This window comes from Pundamilia nyererei, unplaced genomic scaffold, assembly GCF_000239375.1.
Source record: "Pundamilia nyererei isolate P.nyererei 1_Seehausen unplaced genomic scaffold, PunNye1.0 scaffold00015, whole genome shotgun sequence".
In the NCBI taxonomy this organism is placed as follows: domain Eukaryota; kingdom Metazoa; phylum Chordata; class Actinopteri; order Cichliformes; family Cichlidae; genus Pundamilia; species Pundamilia nyererei.
Window position 1 is genome coordinate 1,427,549 of NW_005187416.1, and position 16,335 is coordinate 1,443,883.

At 39.9% G+C, this 16,335-nt stretch overlaps 1 protein-coding gene across 1 annotated transcript; it reads left to right on the forward strand.

The window, feature by feature from the left end:
* The first annotated feature begins 1,124 nt into the window (after positions 1–1,124).
* LOC102211635 (smoothelin-like protein 2) lies at positions 1,125–16,092 on the forward strand. The gene is made up of 13 exons (XM_005725365.1): positions 1,125–1,274; positions 1,411–2,212; positions 6,690–6,756; positions 6,833–6,943; positions 8,549–8,680; positions 11,020–11,229; positions 11,314–11,463; positions 11,590–11,652; positions 11,762–11,819; positions 11,914–12,039; positions 12,126–12,240; positions 13,910–14,061; positions 15,677–16,092. Exons 2-13 carry the CDS (start codon positions 1,730–1,732, stop codon positions 15,801–15,803), a joined length of 1,794 nt encoding a protein of 597 aa, XP_005725422.1. The 5' UTR covers positions 1,125–1,274; positions 1,411–1,729; the 3' UTR covers positions 15,804–16,092.
* The last annotated feature ends 243 nt before the right edge of the window (positions 16,093–16,335 follow it).

Genomic DNA, 16,335 nt, shown 5'->3' on the forward strand with positions numbered 1-16,335 from the left:
TTAAGTTACATTTAAAGTCATTTACCACTGTTAAGAAATCAAAGATATTTTAACAGAATACCATAAGAAATTGCCCTTTTTTTTAATATAAGTAAGTTTAAATGATTTTGGGACATTTTCTAAAATGAGTTTAATTTGAAGTTTACTGTGACATAAAATCTGCATCTATGGAACTGTGGGTAAAATGTGATTTATTTATTTTTTATTTTAGTTGTTGAGTTTGAACTTAAATTAGGCTTAAAAAAAATTACGTTTTTTAAATTTTTTTATTTTTGGTTAGAAATTGATCGCACTTACTGTTTCTGTCACAGATTTTGATTCAGGAGTCTTTTAGTTCTTTTTCGTATACTGTTTCTGATATCTGAAGGGATGGCAAACAAAAAGATGAAGTTTGAGGTAGTATGAGGTTGTATTTGTACAGGCTGGATCAGCCCATAAATTCCACCGATGAAGACGAATAAAAACAAAAACAGTCAATTACATACAATATAATAATAATAAAATAAAAAAAACACAGTTCAAAGTGCAGTAATGTGCATATTTATTTCTCTTCTTTCTAAAAACAACTGATATTACACCACCAGAAAATATCATTTACACTAATGAAGCTATCAGTGGAAGGACAGTGTGACAGTTATATTTGACATTTTTTGCCAACATAGCATAAAAACTGCAGAACGCTCAAATATCAGAAAGACAGGTTTAGTCTGAGCAAGTTGTTTACACAGAAAAAGTCACAAAATTCAAAAAGCTATTTTAGCGCAGGCAAAAAAAACCTGATGAGTTTCTAGCTGTAAGCTCATGCTGTTTAAGGGATATTGCTCATTGTGACTAAACATTTTTTAAAAAATGTTGCATTTATCTCATATCAGCTACATTATACAATATATAAGCATAAATTATAAAATTACTTGTGACTTATCCTTTCATTTTTCATTTACTGTAAAGTAACTATGATTTCATAAAGCTTAAAAATGTACCAATGAGGACCCTGATCACCCCCACCAGCACCGCCAACCCCCCCAGAGACAAAACACTTGAACAATTCTGGCCCCTCCTCCTGTTTCATGTTTTCCCGTCCCCTTTATGTCCCAAAATAAACACACAAACCTGTTGCTCCCAATCTGAAGAGGCACATTTTAGCTCATACACCACGCTGGGCAGCAGGGCCAGCGGGGAGGGTAAAACGTCCAGGAAAATTCAGTAGTAGATGCCCTGCCACGGAGGAGGGTGGCAGAAAATCATTTGCCACTTCAACTGAATTCCTTTGAAAGGTTAATTTGATCATCTCCTACGCGCACTGAGAAAACGATCTGCCCGTGCAGCACATAATCTCTTTTTCCAAGATGTCATTGTGCACGAGTTTTCCATGACTTATAAATAACAACTCTCTGCTCTTGCTTTGGCCAGATGAGAGGGAAGAGTAAGAGAACACGCATGTTGAGAGAAATCCTCCATGGAGCTTGATGGGACTTCAGTGAGTTGCGGTCAAAGGAGTCTGTCTGCGACCTCCTTTTGAAACGTCCTGTGACTTTACTGGAAAAACTTTAATGGAAAACGTCGGATGTCCTTGAAACACTTTTATAAGGAGTGAGAAGAGAGTGCAGACTTATTTGATTGGTTTAATTTGAGGGGATAGGGTAGAAGTTGAAGGTTTGCTTTAGAGATTTTTGCTGAGGCCCCGTTTCTGGATTGAAACTAAGGGGCGTTGAGGGTTGCTGAAGAAACCATGGATGAAGCTACAGAGCGGGGTCAGGAGGCAGTGATGAACGAGGCTCTCGTTCACTTCGAGGCCACGCTGGAAGCCGCTGTAAGGGAGGTGCACGTGGACGTTAGTGCTTTCAAGCATCGCATTGAGCAGAGGATTGAGGAAATGTGCATTTCCAATGGACCTTTGGCTGAGGCAGTTACCAGACTCCAGGAGGAGAACCTGCAGCTCAGGGCCAAGCTGGAGGCCCTCAGCCACCTGGTGGAGGGTCTCCCAGGGGTGAAGACTGAGGCGAAAGGGAAGAGCAAGGAGCAAAGACTAGAGAACGGCCATATACAAATTCAATCCAAGAGCCAGGAGGAGCAGAAGGGTCTGTTTAACTCTGAAAACAACCAGCCGGGTCAGGCCACGTCCTACGAAGCGTCTGGGCTCAGTGGAGGATCGAGCCAAGCTGCTACCCCAGCCCCTCCTCCATGGAGAGCAAAGAGAAATGCTGAGATTAATGTGAGTATTCAGCCTGTATTTCCACTGAATAAAGAAATACGTAGTAGAATATGTCCAACCCTGTAAGATCAGTAATTAGCAGTGGCAGTGGTCTCAGATGATTAAAAAGAACAACATGAGGGAACCACAGAAGACTTTAGGGGTACGTTTGTGAGTGTGAAGACTTCAAAAACATAAAATCAAAAAGCCTGATGCTTTTTTCTTTAATCTACTTATTGTTTACACATCCAGATAAACTTTGTCATATAGCGTAGCCAGGATTTCAAGGATAGTTCTCCTTTCTCTCTCTCCACATAGACTGTTTACCTGCATGCTACAGCCTGCATCACCTGTCACCCTGCTGACAGGTGATTAGGTGACTCCAGTCGCAAACTAAGACGCTTCTAGAACCAAGAAATGTGTCCCTAGCCTAAAGGTTCTTCACATTCATACAGGTTATAGAGCAGCAACAATTGTAGTATCTCCACCAACAAGGTTGGGTGATGGGTTCTGTTATCTGTTTGTTAGCTGGACAACTCATCTCCATGTGTGTGGAAATTCACCAGAGGTGGAGTGTGACCCTTTGGGGTTGACCTCCAAAGTTTTTTGTTTTTTTTTCAGGAATATTAACCTTGACACACAAACACACATACATCAAATTAAAATAAGAAAAACTGGCAAAGACAAACTGAAAAACCCCCAATCTGCTTTTGTATTTTAAGGCTGTAGTAAAATAACCATCTGAAATGCGATTATATGCCACCTGCCTTCACAAATGACAGCTTTTAGTGTTAGAGGGCACCGACGAACTCAACGACAGGCACGCCTGACCCCGTCCAGCATCGCTGTTAAGCAAACTCTCTCCACATGAATGCTCTGAGCTCCTTCCAAAATTATTTTTGCATTGCTGCAACATCCCTCTTAACTGGATGCTTCTTAACAGAAATCACATTTCTGTACAATCATTTTATGCAGCCATGACTGCATCATGAAAACTGCTCCTTTCCAGGTGTTGAAAACAAATAACCCTTAAAAGATCAGATGAAGTAAGCCTACCTGATCTCTGTTCATGAAGAGGACACAGCTGAGGGATCTATAGTAAGCCCTCTACACTGTAAAGAGGACAGAGGTCTAGTGGTTATCACTGATTATATACTAAGGTGTCTTTAAGGGGGAAAGAGTTCAATTAATCCTGGTTTATCTTATACAGGGCTTTGGTGTAGCCTTTGAATTGATCCTGTTGAATTAAGCTTTCTTCTGATTGGCTGTCCCTCACAAACAAAAGATTAGAAAAGCTGGAGCCAGAGCTGTGTATCTGGGATGACCATATTAGGACATCCATCGTCACTGATATCACAGAGAGCCAAGAGTAGAAAAAAACAGCCTGAAATTGAGTATTTGGAGCGGATTGAAGCCTGAGCTTTTCACTCACAGGGGTTACATTTACATTCACTGATCTCAGTATTTAAAACTTTATTACTATATGTATAAACACATATGACAGAAGTTTAGAAAAAGCATAATAGGTTCATGTTAATAGTCCAGTAATAACAGAGTAATACCATTCAGTTTAATTTAAGCACTAATGAGATTCTGTGTAATCATCCTTTTTGAAACTAACCCCACCACAAACACACACACTTACCCTCTCCCCCACCCCCCATTCTCAGCCTTCTCATCCTCATGACCCGCTTTTATAACAGCAGGTCCTCCAAAGGGCAAGTGTATTTTTGGCTTTGCGATTCAAAAGAGAGCTGCAGCTCTTCTGAGCTTCTGCATGCTCACCAACAACTGCAACTTTCTAGCACACATAAGCACCAGCAAACATGCAAGCAAGAGAATCACGCTGAAGTGATCGCTTGATGCACAATCAAGGGCGAAGCGGATTTAATGAAAAGGGCACAAATAAGAACGGCACGCTGCACGACACGCTTCCAACGGCGGCCTCGGTGCACGTACGAGGGGGGATTGTTCGATATAACTCACATTCACACTCTGATGACAGGTGTATAAATAAATCCACATCCTCTAACCACTCAGGAACCTTGTTTCCCCGCCAGTCCAAGTCTCAGATCTCCTAATGGAAAGTTGAATTGCATCTATATCCCTGTCGGATAAACTCTCCCCCAGCACAAACCCTGAGAGAGACAACCAGCTGTCCCGCCAAAGTGCTCGCCCTGCCAGCATTTCTGTTTGCTGAGGTCACCTGGTCTTTTCCCAAACATTGATCCCCCACTAGTCTAACACACAGCAGTTCACCCCTCCCCCCCCCCAAGTTTTTTAATGATCTCACATGATTCTTTACTCCATCATTTTCAACTTTAACAAAGAGACTGTATATAAAAGATGGAAGTAACTAACGGTAAATCACTCACTGTGTTCTGGATATGGATATGCAGACTTACCGCATTTTTGGGGGGCTGTTATGTGGAATTTTTTTTCCAGAAGTGGCAGCAGTCAATAACAAAGTGTCAGTGTCAATAAAGGTGGCCATGCCCCTAATGTTAAGCCTCATTATTCAAAGAAAATCCCCCCCAGTAAAGTTAGCTAAAGTTAGCTAAAATTAGCTATAAACATCAAACCCTTCTTTTGCACCAGACTATTTATTTCTGATGTAAAGAGATTGATGGGGTTTCACTTCCTTTTGGAGGCAACCCCAAGTGGCCACTAGAGGACCTGCAGTTTTCAGCCACTTTCAACTTAGTCTTCCTTTTTCAGCCTCAGAGATGGCTTCTTAACTTGCTTGATCTACCGTCACTCTTCATATTATCCAGGATAAACAGTTAGTAGGACTGGATAAAATAAATCTGGCTCCATGGACGCTCGGATAAGAGACTGTACTCGAAAACAGTGGCTGTCATTCAAGTAGTTATTGTTTATTGCCAGAGCCACGTGCCTTAAGATGTAGTATCTTTAGTGACCAGCAGGAAATCTCTGCTGTCAACACCAGATGTTCATACTCAACTTCAACTTCTTAAATAATACCTATAAACACCCGGCAGACTGGAAACAACACGACTGGAAGATATCTGAAGAATCTAAACACACACTTAATAAATACTTTTTAAAATGCTTTGCATGAGTTTTCTATGAATCAGCTTGTTAGTAACTCTCACTGCACGTTGAAAATGAAGTGACTGATACATGGAACTAAAGAGAACATCAAAAGGTTATTAAACCAAAACAATGAGGTTAAAGAAGTTAAAATGCTATATAGAGCTGAGTGGAACTCCAGAAGGGAGTAATAATCTATCGTTAAGAAAAGTGCATTAGCTTGATTGCTTGCATCCATTCATCCATCTTGTTAATTTTTCTAGAGCTAGGTTTTCAGGGGGCTGGAGCCCATCCCACTTGAGACTGTTTGAGAGGTGTAGTGCACTCTGGACAGGTCACCAGTCCATCACAGGGCTAACACAGAGACAGACAGATATTCATGCTCACATCCACACCTTCAGCTAATTCAGGTAAATCACTGGGCTCGGGGAGGAAGCCAGAGCACCCCCTGCAAACTTGAGCCCAAGCTGACCAGGAGGTTTGAACCTATAATTTTATTTTCTGTGTTGTAAGGGATAGCCACCACTGTGTTTGTGTGTTGGTATCTAACCAAAGCATGTTTCTAAGAAGGAGGTTGTTGGGTGTAAACCCATTTAGAGGTTGCAGATACTATCGAGGGTCAGACGGAGTCAGACATCAGCTACTGTGGAGCCTTCAGATGATCATGGTGCTAATCTCCCTCTCGATGACAGACTGGATATATACGCTGTGCTATGAGCACTGCTCGTCTCTGGAAAGCAAAAGGCTCCGGGGTGGGAGGTGGACTGAATACAGGCCAAAGCTTTGTGCTGATATACTTAGGTGCTGTTGAAGCTGCTCAACCTAACTCTGGTTTCCAAAGCATCCATTTGGGGCTATATTGGGACGTAAGAAGAGTGCAGCGGAAACTCTTGCAAAGGGGCTGATTGCAAAATCTAAAATAGCCTCTCAGTGGGAACACGGGTTTGTTGGCCACAGCTGTCATTAAAGGAGAAGCTGTCAGCCGTTAACAGCTGAAGATCACACATCCAGAGAAGTGAGCACAGACACGCACACACACAAACAAGTTTGCGATGAGTGATAAAGGTCTAAAATTAATTTTAGCTGTGCACAACAAAAACAAACTGTGAGAGATCCAGTGAATAAAGTTACCAACGCAAATGTATAAACACAATATAAACACTGTATATGTTGCATAACTTGTTTAACATGCAAATGATCAACTCATTTGCTCCTCATCCCACCCCCTCATGCTTTCCAAAATGCTAATGTCCAATATCTCCCCTCTTACAAACACAGCCACATGAAGCAACGATGATTTTATTGGACGTTCCCTCAAAGTGATCATTGAACCCTGAAAATGCTTTAATCATCAAAAAATCGTCAGTAATGATAATGTTAGTTTATAATTGTTCATCGAAATAGAAGAAGTGGGTGTTTTGACTTCTTTGCCTCACCTAAACAGGGAACTGAAGCAAGAGGGGAGAAGAATATCGCTCATGTAGCCACCACCGCGCAAGAGAAACAGGAAGGTAGGCAGCTTCACCTGCACATCCAGACATTTTACTCTTCAAGCTGGTTTCATTGTTGGGTTCGTGTTCTCTGCAGACCCTGATGTAACCCAGACTGCAGAAGCTGCTCCTGAGTCCCACCGAGCTCTGACCGCCATCACCAAACCGACCTCAGAGTCTTCATCTGTGGAAACGCCCAGCAGGCCCGGTCAGTTCATGTCCTTTATGGTTGGATTTACAGAAAGACATTTAAAGTGATCTTCAGCTCAAACTTGAGCTTTTATGTTTCATCTGCTACACTGACGTTGAATAATACCAGGGAACAAAGTAAATGCATGCAAGTCTAAAAAACCCGAAATGATATCCACAAAACCAAATATTTTTCTGTATTTTGCTTACAGTGTTTTGTATATACCTCACAGAATCCAAAATATCCCATTTTAAAATGCATCTGGGTTTTCATGCCATAAAACCCAGATGTTGTTTGCGCTTGCAGATATTTATATTGGCATTAAAACTGAGCTGTAAAACTGTGCACTGCAGTGGATTGTATTTACAGTTGTGATCAGAAGTTTATGTACACTAATCTTGGGGAAGAAAGTCATGGTAATTTGTGTTTTTTAGTGCTGTTTTTTTTAATCTGTTCTTTTATTTATACATACATGCTCACTAATATTTGGTTAAATGCACGTTGCTTTTGGTATCCATCAAGCTTCTTTACATTCACGACTGAATATTTGACCCCTCTTTTTGGTAAAATTCATTTAAATTGGTTGATTTCCCGCGATCGACTTTGTTTTTAAGCATAGTCCACAAATGTTCAATAGGTTGAGGTTGATCTTTGGCGAGGCCATTCAAGGAACTCAATCTTAGCTAACCAGCTCTAATGTGTGCTTGGGATCATTGTCTTGTTGGAACACTCAGTTTCAACTATATACAGCTGTTTATTTGAGGTGAAGTTGAAGAATTTTGAGGTAGTTTTGATTTTTTCTTATTCCATCCACTGTTTATAATGTACCAGTGCCTCTGGCAGCAAAATAGCCCCAGAGCATGATGCTACCACCACCATGCTTGAAAGTTGGTACGGTATTCTTAGGTTTGTAAGCTTCACCTTTTCTTTGTCATTGTGGCCAGATAGCTTAATCTTTGCCTCATCTGACCATAAAACGTTTCTTCAGAAGTCAGTTGGCTTTTTGACGTGGGCAGCTGCAGATTTGGGTCAAGCTTGAAGGAATCGTTTTTGGAGCAGAGGCTTCTTTCTCTGCACCGTTTCACTGTGGACAGAGACACTGCTGGTATTCCAACAGTTTCATGTTCATGGCAGGCTTGAGCCTTGGTGGTTCCTGGCTTGTTCATGAACATCCTAACCAATTTCCTCTCTCTCGGCACATTGGTGGGACATCCATATAATTTATATAGAATTTTTGAACTAATAACCTTGGAATCTGCAGTTGTTTAGAAATTAATCAAAGAGACCTTCCCAGCTTGTGTAAATCTACAATTCTCCTTCTTCGATCTTCACTGAGTTTCTTGGATTTTCGTCTTGTTTTGAGTATGAGATGAGTGCTATCAAACAAATCCTTAGCATGGCAACTGTAAATGCACAATTTTTGTTTTGTTTTTTTCAGTGTCAAAAGCCAACTCTGAAGCTCCATGTGGGGAACCTGTCTAATATTGTAGACTAGACAATTTACCTTACAGTAAAAAGCACCTTGAGACGACTGCTGTTGTGAACCGAACACTATTGACAACAACAACAAACTACAACAAAAGCCATCACTTCCATTTGGACTTTGGATTATTTCTTTTTCAGATGCTGATGAACCCCAGCCTCATCTTCCGGTGACGGCCATGACAACTAGAGCCAGTTCAGAGGCAGCTAAACCCGCTCAGTCTGCAGCACCTAAAGCAGCAGGCGAAGCCGGAGAATATCCTTTTATAAGAGGTCAGTTAGTTTCTCTTTATGATTATTTGTTAGGATGCTAACCTTCAGGACATGGACACACCTTATAATACAAAAAGTATCAGGTCAGGGCGCCTGGAGGAATTTAGTCCTCAATTAAATATGAAAATGTCTATGCATAAGTGGCCTTGATTTTAAATACAGAGAGCAGAAGTTCACCTGTCATTCAAGATATACAATTTAGCTGATACCATGAAATATATGAAGTGCAAAATAAACACACGAAGTCATTTTTAGTTCTTTAGTTTTAATTCATTGACGAGGTGGCGTCTTTTTTCACGGTCCGTAGATATTCAGCAAACTCCTGGATCAATTTAACTTTCTGTTGGTTACAAAATCCACCTTTTTTTAGCTTAGTTATGATTTCATCAGCGAAAACAAACTCACCTACGACAAAGTGAGGAAAACAGAGTGAGGCAGCATCCGTGTCAGCAGTATCAGACAATCTTTGCACCCCTATACTGTGACAGAGAGGTGCAGAACTTTCAACAAATCCATTCTTTTTTTTCTTGGCTCGACAAAACCTAAAGTCACACTAAGAGACAACGGGTACGCTTTCTGTTCCAGGCTCTGAGCGCTCTATGTGTAATTTCATCGTTCATGTGCTCAAAATTGGCCTGCTTACTTCAGTCAGACACATCATCAGAGGAGCAGGGGATAAAGATACACAAAAAAGATTTTAAAAATAAGAATGAGACAGCAAAGGGTGATGGAGAGAGAAGAACAGCAAGAGAGCAGCACTGCAGAATACCTTTAATCTTTTGATCTATTTATTCTACTCTCACTGCTGCCATTTATTTCTAACAGGACAGCTGTTTAGAGGTAATCATTCAGTTTAACACTGAAAGCTACTCCGTGCGTATTGCTCTAGCATGAAGTATTCAAAGGTAATAGCTAGCATTAGCACAAAACTTAATTAAATAATTGACAAAAAATAGTTTCCCTCTTTTTATGATGGCATGCCAACAAACATGCTGATGTTTCCACCTTGTTACATTCGTTAGAGCTTGACGCGAAATATATACAGCAATTTGGCAAAAATAACATCAGTGCCAGTTTGCGCTGCTGTAGCTTAACAACAAGACTTCCTTTTATTTAGATAGTAAATTATAGATCATCAGGTAAATCCAATTCAATCCAATCCAATTTTATTTATAAAGCACTTTAAAATACCCAGCACAGGACGAAAGTGCTGTACAGAAAATAAGTTAAAAACAATAGAATAACAGAAAACAGCAAAAATAAATAAATAAAACACTTAATACATGAAAAATTAAAACAGCCCTATATTAAAAAACAAGATAGAGCAACATAGACAAAACTAAAATAAAAATAAAACCAACATCTCACATGGTGTCAAAGGTCCGGGTAAAGAGGTGGGTTCTCAGGAGTGATTTAAAAACAGGCAGAGAGGAGGCCTGTCTAATCTCTAAAGGGAGATCGTTCCACAGTTTTGGAGCTGCTACAGCAAAAGCAGGATCTCCTCTAAGTTTACGCTCAGTCCTGGGTACATTCAGGAACAGCTGTAGTAAAAAATGTTCCTGCAGCAGAGAATCCATATCACACTTACAGCATGCAAAATATGAAAAGGATCATCAAAAATGTGGCGCTTACAGATGATTTCACACAGAAACTCTGAACATATTTTAACACAGCCAGCTCCGACACTGTAAAAAAACGTTTGTTAAAAAACTTTAAAATGGCAGCAGAAATAAACTGTAAAATCCAAAACAGTAGATCTCCGTAGTAGAAACAGTTAGTGGCTGTAAATTAAGAAACAAGACATCATTTTAATTTTTACCGTCATAATATGTAGACATATTTTTACTGTGAACATATTTTTTTCGCTAACATTTTCCTGCATATGCTACAATGTCACAAGTAAGAGTTAGTTTTTGTCTGAATTACATATTTTACAATTATGTCTAAAACATTTCTACAGAAAGAAGATGTCATGTTTGTTAAATCATTTTGATTTCAAGGTAACATATTTGTATTAAAACTTTAGCAATTAGTTTATTAATTAGCTGATTGACAAACATTTATTCAGCAACTATTTTGATTAACGGTTTCAGTTGCTTTCAGAGGGAAAAATGCAAAACACTGCTTTTAAGATTAGAATGAAAACTTTCCTCTTTAAAGCTTATGGTCAGGCCTGGATCAGGGCTCGGCCTGTGTGGGTTCAGGAAAACCTAGTCTTGACTTTTTTTTCCATTGTGAACCCAACAGTGGAGAAGTGTCTTTAAGGGTTTTACACTTTAGGTTTTTTAGTGATTTAGGTTCTTTCCTCTTTTAATGCTGTATCATCTCCATCTGTGCAGGTGGAGCGAAGGAACAAAGGCCCCAGGCATCCCAGGATCAGTCAGCCTCTGTGTCTCAGACTCTCCCCCATCTTCCTCTCACAGTGTTAACCAAAAGCAGCTCTGACACTCCTGCTTCATCTAAATCTGATCCCAAAGCGGTTTCAGCGCCAAACCCTTCGATGCCAGAGTCACCGACGATAAAGCGCGGCGAATATCCATTTAGACGTGGTGCGTGCACTGCCGAAGTATCAGCAACGGTGTTTTGTTTGGCCCCCTATTTTTAAAACACGCTTTATTTCATCTCCTCTTTAGACACCAGTGAAGCCAAGCCCCACTCGCCTCTCTCTGCCATGACCAAACCCAACACAGAGTCGTCTTCGTCTGCTTTAACGGTTCAGTCTTCAAGCCTTTCAGCTTCACAGGACGCTGCAGTGAAACCTGGAGAGTATCCCTTTAAACGTGGTGAGTCTGACCGAGGCCGTCTGCTTCTCATCTGTTCCTATTTCCATTATTTTCACAGTTATTATTACCTGTTATTTATTTTTATGTTGTATCTTCCTTTAACTCTGACTCTTGTTTTCAATTTAGTGCCAGTACTTAAGACACCCAGCCCCAGTTTAAAGAGAAGTGTGAGCTTCCCTCAGTCTGCAGGTAAAACTTCTTCAGGCCTATTAAAACAGATAAAAGAAGCTTGTGAGTTCTCTCTGGTCATGCCTACTCATCACTTGTTGCCACCCCCCCCCTTTTTTTTTTTTTACAGAAAAATTACTTCCCTCCAAATCAATCATAAAATCTGGCTTCTCACCTAATTTGGAAAAGTAAGTTGTAATCAACAGCCCTGATTAATCTGAATGGCTGCTTCATCCAACTCCATCCTGATGTTTCGTGTTGTCGTCCGCTGTTTCTCCACAGGAGAGCGAACAAGCCAGTGGGGGGCGACTTTAAGCAGGACGTGATAAAGTCCCAAACGCTTCCACGCTCCAATGGCGCTCAAGCAAAGCGAGCCTTGTTTGAAAGGATGAACTCAGAGCCTATAAAGTAACAGAATACAAAATAAGTTCTGCTTTTTCACCTTTTGTCACTCTTTATTCTGCCATAAAATAAGCTGTGTTTGTCTCCAACAGGCCAAAAGACTCGAAGCCTAAACTGAAGCGGTCTCAGAGCTTTGGCGTGTCCAGTGCCAGTGGTATAAAACAGATCCTCTTGGAGTGGTGTCGCTCCAAAACCATTGGCTATCAGGTATGACTGGATATACATTTCTGTTCTCTTCCAGTTAGTAGCTCTAAAACTAATTTTTCTATCATTATTTTTAAAACGTGAACATTTGAATAGCTTCATTGTTTGTAACAGCTGGGGGGGAAAATAAAGGTATAAAACTACCATTCTGCTCCAGTACTGTATCTGATGGTTATTTCCACAGACTGTATATAAAGGATGGGTGTAGTCACCATGATGTCACCCACTGGTTTCTGGACGACAGACATCGAAAAGATGGATCTGTGGAAATGCCTTGAACCTGCATTCTTTTTAACAGCCACCAGGGGGAGATAAGTTTTAGTCTCACTGAGGTTGTTCCAGAGTTGCCCGCCATATCCTCCTGAGAACCAGCCTATTCATTTATGTCCTCTGTAATGGACATTTGTTTTTGGTCTATATCTTTTGACTTATTTGAGCTATCCTAATAAGTCCTGATCGAATAAATAGAAGAAATCCTGGTCTTTCCATTGATATCTCTTGTGTTTGGGTGGAATCTTAGCTCCAAAGAGGAAGGAAATCACAAAGTTCAATGGGAAGCCCTTTTTTCCTCGGTTATTAGGAGGGTTTTAGATGTGATACAACCACTGGTGCTGTGGAAAAATGTGTATATTCCCTGACTGGTTGACAATATTTCCTGGAGGTTTCTGGCTCTCACTGGGTGAAACTAGGTTCAAAGAAGGTCTTTCACAAAAATCTTCCTAGTGGTTGCATTAATTGTGACCAGATTGCCCCTGATGTCTTTAGTTTTTTTGTGTTTGTCTGCAAATACTTACTAACAAGTAGCTGAGCAATAGTAAAACTTCAAATAGTGCAATGCAAACCGTAAATCAAGAAGGTTCACCTTCAGAATAAGTTTCACTTTAGTGCTGCGACCAACATGTTTCAAAAGGTGGAGCTTTTACTTGGAAGGCAAATTGTCTGCGTTTTTGGTCTGTGTTGCACTTTTTCAAGTTTCACTACAGCTTGGAGTGTAGCTAGACGGTGTTTTAGAGACGTCCATCACTTCCATTCAAACTATGACTGCAGTCATTTTTGCCAGCCAGTTGGAGAATACATACCTTTCGCTAGCAACAGGAGTTTCCAGATGGTTGGGGGCTAATCTATAGATCTGTGTGACAGAGGCTTTGGCAATAATTTTTGCATCAACCTCCGCCTATCACTTAGTTGGTTGGCAATTTTTCTCGTCACTTGGTCTTACACTATCACCGTGAGTTTCACAATGGTGGACAAGTTAACGTCACATGGTTAGTGGTCACATATCTGCAAAACATCAGTTAAAGACAGTAAAGACACTGCTTTCAGCACCGATCTGAAAACACCAATCTCAAGGTGTCAGAATGGGATCTGGCAAACCAGTGGTTGACCTCTGGCTGCTGCACTCTGGACTCATTCGATTTGCCAACATGAAGTCTTTTTCAGGTTGCGTGCTAAGTTATCAGCTACCGCTAGAAAGCTTGGTTAATAAGCTGTATCCATAAAGAGGTTCATAGCAAAGCAAAGATTGAACTTTATGGATGGGCAGTCTTCACCTCTTGAGCTTTCTGGCTGGTAATTTCATCAAGAAGAGATACTGTGTATTAGTGAATATTGCCAGCTTTGCTCTGAGTGAATAAATAAATGAAAAAGAAACACATGACTGTTTTTCTCTCAGAACATAGACATTCAGAACTTCTCGTCCAGCTGGAGCGATGGGATGGCCTTCTGCGCCCTGGTCCATTCCTTCTTCCCTCTGGAGTTTGACTACAACTCTCTGGACTCTTCAAACCGCAAACACAACTTGGAGCTGGCCTTCACCACCGCAGAGTAAGCTGGCTCGAAGAGCCACTGAGTGACTGTGCAGTGTGATAAAAGGGCTGTTTTAGGTGGAATAATAAATTGCTGAAGCCAGGAGAGGTGACACTCTTGCAACAAAAAACTAAATTTACCAGGTTTAACCCTGTAACGTCAAGTGTATCGTGTTTGATGCATGAATTTATGAGAACGTTACATCATCAGTGTAATTTTTAACTCTAACCTACTTTGGTTTGTTTAACATTTAAAAACTGTGAGGAATAAATTGCCCAAGTGGTTGGATATAGCAATTATTACAAAAATTAAAACTAATATATGCACTCTGATACTTACAGAAGGCTTCATAAACAAAATTATAATTTTCTGCCAATTATTTCGCAGTTCAGGTTTTACTGGATTAAAATAATTAAGGGAAAAAAGCTTGATATATTTGGAAATATAAAGTCATAAATTTGTGAGAAAACACAAGGGAGATTGGAATTTTAAAGCCTTACATGTGAGAAGTAAATTCAAAGAGTCTCAGTGAATATTGGACTTCCCCCCCCATAAATGTATAACCTTATTCTCAATGAATATCACTCTAAAAATGATTTCTGGATTACAGTTTTTATCATCTAAAAATCCTCCAGGATATAGTTCTTAAATTAATCATGTTAAACCCAGAGATTACACGTTTTAATTTTTCACAAAAATGCTTTTTAAAATTTTTTTATATGTATTTTCTTTTTAAAATTTGACTTATTTCATTTACGTAGCATGGCTCCAATAGGAAATCATAGCGGTGATTCCTTTGTTTTGCTAATGTTTTCAAACACAGTGCTAATTGCTAAGTGTCTAATTTGTCAGTTAATAATGATTCAAACACAGGCAGGTTCATACTGAGCACCAGTGACAGGAAAGAGTCTGGAGACAGACGGCGGGGTCAGTGGGACAAGTTGGGATGGAGGCAGATGATGTAGCGAGCCCTAAAAGAGAGCAGCTGAAAGAAGAAGATAAATGTATCAGTTTAAGCACTAAAAGGACATTCATGGTTTTGGTTAAAATGTAACCTTTTCCACTTGTTTTGTGGGCTTGTTTCCTTGGTTACCATAGTGAAGCATCCTCTCTCAAGAATCCCACTAGTACTTCCTGTTTCAACATCACTTTCAGCATTAGCATGACTGTTACAAGAAAAAGAAGGGAAAATTTAATACCCAAACAAATAGATTAATCTTTCATCACTAATTGATAGTTTAGTCATGAAATTAATAATAATTGATAAATCATTAACTTTGTTTGTGTAGTGAAGATCACCCTTTGAATAACAGCACTGTCAAAGGTGTGGCCACTGGAGATTTATTCATTACATTTATTAACTCTTTAAAAAAATTACATGAGAGGGTTCTTTCATTTGCTTACATCCTAAACAACTTTGAACTATGTAAACATGACACTGGCAACAACAGCCACTAGTTTACTCCTATTTTACGTTGCATTGATTTGCTCATAAAACATAATAATCTACAGTCGTACACATTTGGATGTGCTTTAAAAAAAAGAGTGGCTGTTTTAGTTTTTGTTCATATGCAAATACATTTATTGCTTATTGAACTGCTTTCTGTTTTATTCACCTTTATTTCTGTTTCAGAGAGCAGGCTGACTGTCTGCGTCTGATCGAGGTGGACGACATGCTGGAGATGGGGGACAAGCCAGACCCCATGTGTGTGTTTACATACGTCCAGTCTCTCTACAACCACCTGAAGAAGTTTGAATAACTCTTGAATCAGAGCACGTCCCGAAGCCTACATGGCGCTGACCACGGTGTGCTGTGAACACTTTGAGCCTAAAGTGAAGCAAGCTAACAGGAAATCTCAGTTGTCTGTGGCCAATCACAATTATGTTCATCAGTTTTATACTGTGTGTGTGTACCTGTACTCACCTGCTTCCCACAGTTTCTTCAGCATTTATAGTGGATTTCTTAAAATATAGTTTCCTGTGGCTGTTTCACATCAAATAAGGACACAAACATCACATGTAATAAAAGGAAGCGTTGTCTGCAAATGAGCAATGTCGTTCTCTTATAATAGGCTGCACACTGGCTAATGTGCATGTGGGGTGTAACTTACTGTAAATATACTGTAAATATTTCGATTATCAAGAATCCCCCCCCCCTTTTTGGCACACTTACATGTTTCAGATCATCAAAAAATTTTTATTGATAGACAAAGATAACTTGAATTAATCCAAAAAAAAAGCTATGGAAACCTACCTGTCCCTATGTGAAAAAGTAATTTCCCCTAAACCTAA

Bases quoted from the DNA above. Each gene is read 5' to 3' on its own strand.
- LOC102211635 (XM_005725365.1), top strand. From the start codon at position 1,730: ATGGATGAAGCTACAGAGCGGGGTCAGGAGGCAGTGATGAACGAGGCT. The intron at 6,944-8,548 runs GTCAGTTCATGT...TTTCTTTTTCAG, and splicing joins GGAAACGCCCAGCAGGCCCG to ATGCTGATGAACCCCAGCCT. The intron at 11,653-11,761 runs GTAAAACTTCTT...TTTTTTTTACAG, and splicing joins GAGCTTCCCTCAGTCTGCAG to AAAAATTACTTCCCTCCAAA.